General features: G+C 36.8%; 1 protein-coding gene across 1 annotated transcript; it reads right to left on the bottom strand.

Annotated features, from left to right (window-relative positions):
• Positions 1 to 12,099: 12,099 nt before the first annotated feature.
• On the bottom strand, positions 12,100 to 12,642 carry LOC129894128 (secreted RxLR effector protein 161-like). Its single transcript, XM_055969665.1, has one exon. The coding sequence runs from the start codon at positions 12,640 to 12,642 to the stop codon at positions 12,100 to 12,102; it is 543 nt and encodes a 180-aa protein (XP_055825640.1).
• Between the last annotated feature and the right edge of the window lie 468 nt (positions 12,643 to 13,110).

The following is a 13,110-nucleotide window of genomic DNA, read 5'->3' on the forward strand; positions in this document are numbered from 1 at the left end:
AACTATCCTTGTGATGCATTTAATCACATCTTCATTGATTTGTTTCTCCTCAGCAGTAAAAAGTTTCTCAAAGTGTGCACAGGCTGCACTTGCAATATTGTCATCACCCTGGATAGAGTTTCCTTGTTCATCACTGATTTGATGGATGAACAACCTTCTTCTTCTCCCTCTGATGATGGCATGGAAGTAATTGGTATTGGTATCTCCATCTTTGAACCAATGCAATTGAGTTTTTTGTTTCAAGATGGACTGCTCTATCTTCAAATATCTAATATACTGGGCATTTATCTGATTCAATTTGGCTCTATTATCTTCAGAATTATCATTGATGATATTCTCTTCAGCTTGTATAACTTGTTCCTCAAATTGTTTAACTGAAGCAAATATATCACCATATTGCTTTCTAGACCAGTGGCTAAGGGTATTAGAAACTCTTTTCAGTTTTTGATGGAAAGTCCTCATTGGATTTCCATCCACAGGTCTTTCCCAGCAAGATCTTACAGTATCAATGAAGTTTTCATTTTCAGCCCAACAGTGTAAGAACTTGAAATATTTGATGGTAGGACTTTGTCTTTCAGTACATTCCAAAAGGAGAGGACAGTGATCAGAACCTGTGGAGGCCAGGTGATTAAGAGTGCTCACAGGCATGGCCTCCAACCAAGCATCATTGACCATGGCCCTGTCAAGTCTCTTCCATATTCTGGCATCTGCATCTCTCTTGTTGCACCATGTGAATTGTTGTCCATGAAAACCAAGATTAGTGAGTCCACAGGCTTCTATGACACTAATGAATTCAAAGCTCTTGTTCATGTTGTAAGGTTGGCCCCCCATCTTCTCTTCAACATGAGTAATTACATTGAAATCTCCAATGGTGCACCAAGGTTCTTCTCTATCAGAGAATTGCAGCATCTTGTCCCATAGATCTCTTCTCATGTAGTCTTTGCATTTGGCATATACAAAGGTTGTGAGATATTGTTTAGGCCAAGCTGCATGACTGATCTTACAGGTAAGCTGCTGTTCATCCTGATCCACAAGATTACACACACAGTCTTTATTCCAAAATAACCATATTTTGTTGTTGGTGTTGGACATGGCATTATCCATACCTAGCTGAATTCTGTAGAAGTGGAGGTGTGATATGTTGGAGAAAGGTTCCAGTATTGCAATCATAGAGAGCTTGTGGTAGTCTTTCAACCTTTGTAGTCTGTCTAAGGCACCTTGAGTATCAATACTCCTTGCATTCCAGCAAAGTGTACTAATCATCATAATTTGTGGGATTTAGACCTTGTGTTGATGTTGCTTTTGAAAGCAACATTATCTGAACTGCTGATGAAACTTTGTTTGCTCTTCTTCCTTTCCTGCTTACTTTTGGATGGTGGCTCATTCTTCTCCTTTTCTTGCTGATTTTCCTTCTGTAGTAAGGCTGTCATAGTGGATCTGAATGCCTCCTGTTGGTTTTCCTGTTGTTCATCCTCCCACTGGTCAGGATCTTCCTCATCTTCAGAATGAGTGACCCTATATTCATCTGACAAGTCTTCTGAACTGTCTTCTTTACTAAGCACCTGCCTTTCATTGGATAAATCATGAATTTGGAGAGGTGTGGCCTGAATTTCATTGGATGTATCTTCTGTTTGCAGAGGGGTCACATGAATACCTGATTGTTCTGGAACCAGAAAATAGTTCCCACTTGGTTGCCCTGCTTGCATCTCCTTGATAAGTTTCTTTTTAATAGCATCCCTTTTCTTCTTGCTAAGAGATAAGGTGGATTTGTTATTGAGGATTTGTGCATCTATACTGTGATTTGTCATACTGATATTAGGAGTTTGGTCCTCTCCCATATTTTGTTCAGTAACCAGTGCCTCAGTTTGTTGCCTCTGACCCTTGTTGACCTGAATATTAGTCACATTACCCTGAACTGTATCATTGAGATTGTTGTATCATCTTCTTCTTGGGAATCAAATTGTTGTTCTTGTATTCTTAAATTGCTAACATTCTGAGGAGTGGTTGCAGGGGATCTATAGTCTTTTCTATGGTCAACCAATAGAGATTCCCTCCCCCTGGTAGCCCCTTCCTGCAGATTAGTAGTTCTCTCCTGTATTCCCCCTTCCTTAACCCCACAGACTTCTTCAGCCAGCACAATAAAATTGTTTAATACATTTAAATTATTGGGGGAGCCATGGGGTTGTAGGAGCATCAAGTCAATACCTGGGACTTTGTCTGCAGTTTTACTTGCTCTATTTTCCTGCATTACCTGCTGCATGGGGTTATGGGGATTGGGATCCAATATAGTGTGGGGAGAGGGGGGTTGCCTCTGGACTCCAGAGTCAACATTACAAGTTGGGATATTACTAGTATTAGATTTAGAATTTAGAAACATACCTGCTTGCTGCTGATTTTTCCTTTGATGGTTGTTGTTAGTGTTATATTGGAGAGGTACAGAACTTTCCCCAAGTAACATGAAGCCTTGTGTTTTATGCTGTTGTGTATGTTGTTGGTGGTGTTGTCCATGGTTCTGCTGGACATGGACAAGATCAGCATAATTGTTAGAAGTAACATTAGAAGTAAGAATCTTACCTGGGCCATTATTGTTCTGATGTGCTGGAACATATTTGCCTTTAGCTTGAGCTCCTGTGGTTCTGATACCTTGGTTGTGCTGAATAACTTTCTTGCCTCTTCTCCTTTGAGTTTGCCATTCTACATGCTCTTGATTTCTTTTTTCAGCTTCAGCCCTGCTAGTGTTTTGTTGTTCCTTAATGTGATGGTCTTCCTGGTGCTGTGTTTGCTTGTGCTGATCAGTATCATGGTGCAGGGCATTTCTCTTATCAGTGATGGTTTTGTCTGTGTTTGTGGCCTCCTCTTCTTGCTCATTCTTTTTCTTATTGTCATCATCTCTTCTTTTAACAGTACAAGCATGTATGGTGTGACCTTGATGTTTGCAGTAAGTACAGTATTCTGGCACTCCCTCATATTGAATGGTTTGCCACCTGCCATCTCCATTTTCATCTTCATCAAAGCCCATCCAAATGTGTTGGGGTCTTTGTTTGGTTAGATCAATTTGGATTTTAACTTTGGCTACACTACCCCTTGTTTTCTTGTAAGTGGCCAAGTCCAAGAACAAGACCTTTCCAATTGGAGACAGTAAAGGGGTTACTACTTTAAGTCTATAGCAGTGCCAAGGTAGTTCTGGTAATATAGCCCATATGGGAACTAGAGGGGTTTCTTCTTCTGGCTTGAAAGTGGGAGTCCATAGTTGGAGTCTCATAAGCTGCCCATTTATATACATTTTTCCTTTAGACCATACAGTAGAGTGATCATACTCATTGTCCAAGTCTATGTAAAGGTGTCTAGCATTAAAGTGAGTAAGTTTCACTCCTCCTTTAAGTTCAGTTTGAAGGATGAATTCCTTTCTGATGATTTCCATTTTTGGCATTGTGTTGGTAAATTTACCTACTAGAGTATATTTACAGTCAGAGGCTAGATTCACCATGAAATCTTCTTTTGTAAATACCACAGCAGGATATCCTTGTTTTGTTGTGATTTTAGGAGGGGTAATATCAATATCATCAGCTTTCATAGCCTCTTGAGCTCTTAACTTGGTAGCTAAAGTGTGAGGGATGACAGGGTTAGGAGGGTTGGGTAAATTAGTACTAGGAGGCTTATTTTGAGTGATAGTCTGGTTAGGATTGGTTTGGCTAGGCTTGTTTCTAATGTTAGCAGCAGCTGTATTATTGGAGTTATGCCTTTCAAAGTTGTTTGATACTCTCATGGGGTTGTTATTTGGGATATAAGGTCTTTGGACATTTTGCTGGTTCACATTGGGATCCTTAGACACTTGTGCAGAATGTTTGTTTGTATACACATGTCCATTGGATGTGTTCCCCTGCTCATTGTGCTTATCTACAAGATCAACAGGATCAACAAGATGAACTGGAACCTGCATAAGGTTAGTAGCAGCAGTACCATGGTGCTCATTTGCAGTAGGGTGCAACTGAGCTCCCATGACTTTCAACATATTGCCTTCACAATTCATAGTATTACCATCTATCCTTTGCACAAAATTATCAACAACAGCGGCAGTACCACTTTGCAGGTTCTTGGACATAGTCAGATGCTTATTTTTCAGAGCATTATCAGTTAAACTGGTTTCATTTTGCTCTACAATGACCCTATGCGTTTGAGTCACATTGTGACTATGATCAGCATCATCTAATGTTTGTTGATTGACATGGTTAGAAGACTTACCTGGAGTTGCATTTGGTAAGTTACTGTTGCATTGCTGATCAGTGTAATTAACCATTGAACTTTCTTTTGGCACTTGAGTGTACTCCTCAATATTATTCAATACATAAATTCCTTCCATTTCCTGCTGATGTTGTTCATGAGTAAATTCCACAGCCACCACTTGATCAGCCATTTCACTGTGTTGTTCAACTTGTTTGGTGTCATGGCGACTTTTTAAATTTGAACTCGTTGGGGGTGATTCGAGGCTTTCCCTATAGCTTGGAAGTTGCATATCAGTCTCTTGAATCTTTTGATATTGGTCTCCAGTCAATTGGTTCGCCGGAGCTCCGGCACCGCCACAGTAGTGTTGACGACTTTTTGAAATTGAGCAATTTGGGGAAGATTCGAAGTTTCCTACCTGGATCGGATGATGCGCACCTACATTGTGGTTCTTTTGGTGTTGTTGTTGTACCGGAAAACTCGTCGAAGCTCCGGCGAGAACTCTACTGTCAGTGTTCCTGGAGGTATTCGAAGCTTTTGGTGAGGAACTGAGATGACGCTCGTGCGTGGGAAGATGCGCGGCATCTTTTAGCACATATTGGTATTCATCTTGTCCGATTTGAGTCACCGGAGCTCCGGCACCGCCATCACATTGTTCGCTGGCGAAGGTTCCTCCGGCGAAACTTATACCCAACGATTCATATTGACATGGAGAGCAATCCCCTGCTACTGCGCCATCACGATCGTTGCCGGAATCTGCTCGAATTTGAAGGCGCAGTTCCTGCGTGTGTGAGGCGCTGCTTGGAGAATTCTTTTGCTGAGTGCTGTCTAATGGTGCAATGAAATTTTGAGATTTTTGGACCACATCTGGCCCTTGTGTTGCTGAATTCGATTCTGCATTCCTTTGTAATCGAATCAATCCTGAATTGTGCAAAAGAATGATTTTTTGGGCACGCTGCAGTTCTTCCTCAGTAATATGAACATCCATCGCTTTAGAATTTTGTAAATTGGATGAGCTGCAGTTGGAATTTTGGAATGTAGTAACTTGCATTAGATTCGTATCCACACGATCTTTTATCCTGTCTTCCTTTCGAAATTTTCCGACGTCCGGTGGTGGATCCACCAGCATTTTCGTTTTAGGACTAGATTGCCCTTTCTAGAGAGTGTTTGGCTTAGAAAGATGTTAGAGTGAGAAAGCGATGGATTTTTTTAAGAATTATAATTTAGATACCCGCAACTCATTATTACCATACCAAATCCATTTAACCAAAAATATTTATCATATGATTGCAACCTGGTCATAATCTATCACGAACTCTTATTGTTGTTATGCTCAATTTCCATTGCCATCATCTTAAAGTCAATCTTATCATCGACATGACACTTTAACCCAATTATACCAATCAAATTCAAAGGACTCCAATTTTATGCGCACTTTCTTACTAAAATCTTCAATTGCCTTCACACTAGTATACTCGTTGGGACTTTCTTTACCCATAAGCTTGTCATTTTGGTATCGATCCACTCCTTTGGAGTTTACGTTTAAATCACAAGTCCTCATTTAAAATACTCGAGACATACTTTACAACATAAAGGAAGTAATCGTACCAGAGATCCACCACTAAAATCTTCCTTATAAATAATGCTTAACCCAAGTGTCGGTACTAACAAACTAGTTGGTTTCTCAAATATGAATGCAATATCGAATCTCATTAAACGAGCATGTGATACAACTGATAACCCTTAAGTAGTTCATATTCGCAGTTAACAATCGACATATTCATTTTCATATACCACTAGTACCGCACCGTGAAAGTCCAATAGATCCAACACTAAAATACATCATACCCATCGAAAAGATCGTACTCAGATAGTCTACACCTTTTTACCCATTACGTAATTTCCATACATTACCAAAGTTCAGTCTCCAACCAAAAATGATTTGTACCCTTTTATAGGCTAGGTCGATAGCAGAAGCAACACAACCCATAACCCTAACCAATCAAAAATAGGTATCATAGTTATAGACTTATAATAACCCTTCGTGATATACACCCACTCGATAAAACTGTCGCAGAAATTCTGATCTCAGTTGACGCAACATTATCCTCAATATACACTGTGCAACTCATTCTTTTATGAAGAACTACACATGTTGTACTCTCTAAAGTCACAGTGCTCACAACATAGTCATTCTTCTAATTATACCATTCTCAATTATCAAACCACTTCAAACACTGAGTAGGTCAAACAAGCAACATTCTCAATGTTGAACCACTAACCAGAAAGATAAGACGTTCATACAATCCTCCATACCATTGTTCCTCTTTCCATACCATATACTTAAAGTATATCATTGAACCAAACCTTACTCACTCTTTTCGAATTGCAGTGCCTTACAAGTCTGACCACACATACTTTTATAATTCTATCACTTCTGCCTTAAAATTAGATTTAACACCAAAACCATGCAATGATATCTCAATTGCATGCTTGCAGAACCAACCAGAGTCATCACTATAAGTGAGAGAACAGAGTAAAACAATAGGAATTAGATCAGATCAAGAACGCACGATAGAGAATAAAGAAGTGAAGATTTTTCCTAACAGTCTTCATAGCCTCCCGAAGATAAGTACAAACGTCTCTGTATTGATCCTCAAGACTCTACTTAGAATTTTCTTGTACACACGTAAGATGCATGAATCTGGGGCTCTAATACTATTTATCACGACCCAAAATCGAATATGATGGCACTCGTCCTATCCCACCAGAATAAGTCGGCCTAAACGCTACATATGCAGAAAATAATGTGGAAGAATTCAATAGACGATATAAATAAAAGCGAAAGTCTTTAGTAATCTCAAATAAACCCCAAAATGTGGTTGTCACGTCTACAAACCACTAATAAATATGAAATAAAATATAAAACAAGTCTAAAATATCTTTGTATCTCAAATAGAAAAAAGCATAAATAAAGGGACGAGGGATATCGCCACCTATCTAAGTCACATCGAAGCCTCAGAGGATAATAAATAACTCAAACTCACTGTCCGGGCTCAAAACCTACACAAATATAGAAGCAAGGAGTGAGTACCAATCAACACAGTATAAACAAGTCAACTAACAATACTAAGCAAATCTAAAGAATAACTAAACTCATTTTCTCCATTCGAACCTCCATAATTACAACATGCACAAAAAATCAGGCCAACCTAGATTTTACAATACATAGTTCAAATATGTTCCACAATCACAGTTTAGACATCACAAGATAAAAATCACAAGTATCACACAAATCAACCACAAGAGTAAATAAACCACAAATAACTATGTAAGGAGGCTCATTCACAATCAATAATCGAGAATCAGTCACATTTGTCGGTAATGACCTCAGTATCATACTCTCGCAAGAAATGACCTCGACATCACACTCTCGTCGGCAATGACCTCAGCATTACACTCTCATCGGAAATACTTAGGCATCACACTCTTGCCAAAAATGACTTCGGCATCACACTCTCATCGAAAATGACCTTGGCATCACACTCTCATTAGAAATGACCTAGGCATCACACTCTCGTCGGAAATGACCTAGGAATCACACTCTCACTGGCAATGACCTCAGCATCACACTCTCACTAGAAATAACCTTAGCATCACACTCTCGCCGGCAATGACCTCGACATTATACTCTCGTCGAAAAAGATTTCAGCATCACATTCTAGCTGGAAATGACCTCAGCATCACACTCCCATCGAAAATGACCTCGGCATCACACTCTCGTTGGAAATAACCTCGGCATCATACTCTTGCCGGAAATGACCTTGGTATCACACTCTCACTGAAAATGACCTTGACATCACACTCTCACCGGCAATGACCTCGACATCACACTCTCGCCAGGAATGACCTCGGTATCATAATGTCTAATAACAAAATGCAATTTGAAATGTTCACACCATAATGAGGAAATGACAGTTCAAGCAATTCACAATCACAATGGGACTATCAAGGCATATCATAAGATTCATATCAATGTCAATACATGCATTTCATACTTTTCAATCACAATCATAGCAACACAATATATTTTTATCAACCTCATTCATTTATTAAGATCAACTCATATCAATACATAACCCATTACCTCATTCTCATTACTCCCCAACACATATAAGAAAGAAAATTCAAGGATTCTAAAGATTAATGGAGTTTTAGAATTTCACTTACCTCAAATAATCAAGTAATCACTCTGGGATTTGAGTCTTCCCCTTCCATTGGGCTTCTAAATTAATGTAATCTAATCTAATAAATAATCACAATAAGATTTCGAAATTAACAATACCTATATTACTATATGTTTAGACTAGACTCAAAAACTCACCCAAATTTATAATCAAGTTTCAAATGTTGATATCCAAATAGCATGTCAAGCCTCAGATGAAGTCTCGGGTTAAGAAAAGTTATTCCTCAAATATTAAAACTAGATGCAACATGAAAACTGGTCAAATATCACATTCTGGGAAACTCATCAACCTACGCCCATTTATCAAATTTTCCAGTGATTTTCCCATCATTGCACCCCATCATTCCACCATCATTATCCCTCAAATTTCTTAACGATCAATTCTCTATACTACATCCACTAAACTTATAAAAATAGCATTTCATAAAACATTTTTTTCCCTTTAATTTATGGGTCTTAACACGTGGTACCATATTTAATAAAATTTTGAGATATAAAAGGCACAAATAGAAATATTTTCAAGGGGGTCACCGACTTCAAATCTCTCCATTCTCATCTAAGTTCTAACCTAATTAATGTAATACTAATGATATAACCTCCGCCTATAAACAGAATACAAGAAGGTGTGGTTTACCTGATGCAAATTGGTCAGTAGTTTTTGTTTATCGCTGAAGTCATTGTTGTCATTCTCTCATTACCGCAGTCATCTTCGAGAGCTATTCGGTTTTCTTTTAAATATACATTAGGGCAAATATTATGAACCACTAAATAAATAAATGTTAACTCCCACTACTTTATTCATATACATGGGTCAAGTGGGAATGGTATTTAATAAATTATTAATTTAGTCCACCAATTACAATTAATTATCTAAAATCAACCGTCAACTATTTAACCTTGGTTATCGAATAGTCCAAGAATTTTCAATTTAAATTTACGGAAAGAGACATTTATAAAAGGGAGATGACTTGCTCTCAAAATGACCTAACGGGTCATTACAACTTCCTTCAAAAAAATAATATTTGATTCACGAATACTTCAAGGCTTGTGTTTAAAAGTTCAACAAGTCGGGCATCCCGACAAGCCTCGAATCAGGGGGGCATTTGTAGACAGTGAAATTTTATTGATAAATTCATATTAAATTTGAATTAAAACTTAAATTCACGATACGTTGACCAAGTCAAATTATTGATTAATAAAGTCGAATTAATATTTAAATTATAATTATATGATTCCAAATTATATTTGGGCCAGTCCGTTAAGTTGACAAGACGAGCCAACTCATGTTGTTCTAGCCTTAGGTCCTCTAAAATTAATTGAATACTAAAATACCCCCAAAACCCTAGCTTACAACTATATAAAGGGTCTTCATAAGACCAGGAAAAAAGAAAAAGTGGAGAAGAAGAAGAGAAATACATAGAAAGTTCTACTCTTCGTCTTCAAGTATTGTGAGCCGCAAGTTCCCAAATCTTTGCGATTGTGATCGAAGCTTGGCTCCGCATTCGTAATGAAGTTTCAACAAATATTTCATTGATTCAAGAACAAAGCAAAACTCTTTAGTTGACAATCTTGAGGAGAAGAATCGAAGGATTGCGTCTTTTTTATTAGATTTTATAAAGATTGTAACATTCGCACAAGTTATTGAATTATAAATATCATTGTTTGTCATTATGTTTCTTTCTTGATTGTTATTTTTCATGAACAAAACTTAATCGCTTACGAGGGGTCTTTTGAATTTTCAACACCTATATCAAAAATAATTTGTCCAGTTTCTTAAAATTATAAATTTAATCATATATTTATTCAACAATTTCATGGTAAAATAAATTCAATAGTAGTTAAAGTTCAATTAGTAAAATTTCTTCCCAACAACATAAAGAGCAGAGCAAAATCATTGGACAATGGGAAGACACCTTAAGATACAATATTTACCTCTCGAAAGACAATATTCACCTATTTTTAGTGTATTAGAATTTTTTTTTACTAATGAAGATATGTTCAAAAAAGGATTTTTTTTTTTTTTTTGTAAATGAGAAAAAATATGAAATTTATTCTAAATACATGACGATATATTGCTAAGTAAAAAAAACTTGTCAGATTTCAGAACGTTTGAAACTTTAAAAATTATATTTTACCAAGTTCACAATGTTTGATTCTTTGAAGAATTACTTGAGCAATGATCATAGAAAAAAACTACCAGAAATATCATAATTATAGTTAGCTTTGAAAGGATTTTTTTTTTGGTTATATCTACGTAATATCTAACTAGCCTGTTTATATATATATATATATATATATATATATATATATATATATACTAGTAAAATTATTCGCACTTCGCGCGGGTATAAAAGATATTATCGTTAATGAATTTATAAATAATTTTAAAAAAATAATATTTTGAAAAAGAAAGAAAATGAATTATTCATGTAACCTTGCCACGGTGAGGTATAAGTTTGATTTCAATAAAAAATCCATTACAGTTTATGAATAAATATAATAAAATTAATTAAAAGACAGAGCTAATCATGTTTTTGTGTATGTAATTTGCATCTCCTTGATGCCTTTTAAATACAACATGTTACTTCATAAGAAAAATGAAATAAAATAAAAGTTGGATATATTTTCCTATTTGAGCAAAATTTACTCATATTTCTCTCATAATAACCTTAAAGAGGAAATTTCTAGCGGCCATAACAATATATTCCATATTAACATTGAGAGCAAAATCAAAAGTCACAAGATATCATTACATCGTATTCGAGAATTAGCTAAACGGAAGTTCTCAAACTTCATAACTAAGGCTCTAAGTAAGAATTTAGCTTATTTCTATTAAAAATTTTGGTAGTTCTCTCATTAAATCAATTTCTTCTCCAACTTCTTCTTTTTCATCTTCCTTTTTTTTTTTTGTAAACTGCAAATACATTTTTGACATAAAGTAAACTATCAAAAAATGTTAGAGAACAAAAGTGATAGAAACTAACCAAGATAAACAGTGTTTTAGTAAAAAATGTGAATTTTCATACTAACAGCAACGACAACAACATTCTTGTATCAGAACATCTGCCTATACTGCAACCGTCAATGTCTTAGCGTGCATTAAAAAGCACGGCGCATTTAGTGAACTTACTCCCAATAGGACTCTCTTGTCGTTCCAACTACTAATCCCAATTTTCACCAACAATGGCTCGTGTGACTCTGCAACGCGTCCCATGATATTAATCCTCCTCGAGTAACTCGCATTTCTGTTAAAACTCCATTGATGGAGGTTGAAAGCAATCGGACATTGAAGAGAAGAGAAGAGAACAGAAGAGAGGAAAGTAAGAGAGAGAAGAGACAAGAAAAATCAGTTTACCTTTTTCTTTTCTTATTTTTGATACATGTGTATTTTGTGTACATTTGGAGTAATATGTATAAGTACTCCACTAACTACTTCTAACTATTTTCTAACAACTTACTAACAAACTTAGTTAGTTTAACTAACCATTAACTAACCATGGTAGCTTGTCAACTAACTTCTTAGTCAACACTCCCCCTCAAGCTCATGGTTTAAACAAATCCATGACTCCTAAGCCACTTAGGAGTAGTTGATGTTATGCTTTGCCAAGGCTCTTTGTGAGTAGATCAGCAAGCTAATCTTTAGTGTGGGTGAATTCAGTTTCTAGAGTTCCTTGACAGATCTTTTCCCTTACAAAATGACAATCTATGTCTATGTGTTTGGTCCTTTCATGGAAGATTGGATTTACTGCAATTTGTATTGCCGACTCGCTGTCACATACCATTCTAACTGGAAGATCAACTTGAAATCCAAGATCTCTGAACAATCCAATCAGCCAAGTTACCTCAGCTGCACAGTTTGCCATGCTCCTGAATTCAGCCTTTGCTGAACTTCTGGAGACTGTCTCTTGTTTCTTAGACTTCCAAGAGATAAGAGCTCCACCAAATTTGATTAAGTATCCAGTGACAGACCTCCTAGTCTCTAGATATGCTCCCCAGTCTGAGTTACAGTAGGCAAGGAGTTGCTTTGTAACTTCTGATGACATGAATAGTCCAAGGCCTAGAGCTTCCTTAATGTATCTGGCCACCCTGAGTGTTGCATCCATGTGTGACTCCTTGGGGCAATGCATATATTGGCTCAACTTCTGAACTGAGAATGCAAGATCAGGTCTGGTCATTGTAAGATAGAGAAGTCTTCCTACTAACCTTTGTTATCTGCCAAGATCCTTCAACACAGGGTCTTCATGTTCCCATTTAGGAGAAACAGCTTCATCATACTTGACAGATGTTAGTTTCAGATTTTGTTCAAGTGGTGTAGCTGCAGGTTTAGCTCCCCCTAGACCAGTCTCAGATATTAACTCAATGTATATTTCCTTTGAGACAAATGCATACCTTTACTGGATCTGGCAACCTCAATTCCTAGGAAGAATTTAAGTTCTCCTAGATCCTTCATCTTGAATTGTTTCTGTAGGTCCCTCATTGTGCAGTCTATCAGAGTTTGCTTGTTACCAGTGATTAAGAGATCATCTACATAGACTAGTACAACAACTATGTCACCTTTAACATGTCTAGTGAATAATGAGTAGTCATAGTGGATCTGAATGAACCCCAGTTGTACCAAAGCTTCTGTTAATTTCAGATTCCAT

Source organism: Solanum dulcamara, chromosome 1 (assembly GCF_947179165.1).
Source record: "Solanum dulcamara chromosome 1, daSolDulc1.2, whole genome shotgun sequence".
In the NCBI taxonomy this organism is placed as follows: domain Eukaryota; kingdom Viridiplantae; phylum Streptophyta; class Magnoliopsida; order Solanales; family Solanaceae; genus Solanum; species Solanum dulcamara.

Bases quoted from the DNA above. Each gene is read 5' to 3' on its own strand.
- LOC129894128 (XM_055969665.1), bottom strand. From the start codon at position 12,642: ATGACCAGACCTGATCTTGCATTCTCAGTTCAGAAGTTGAGCCAATAT.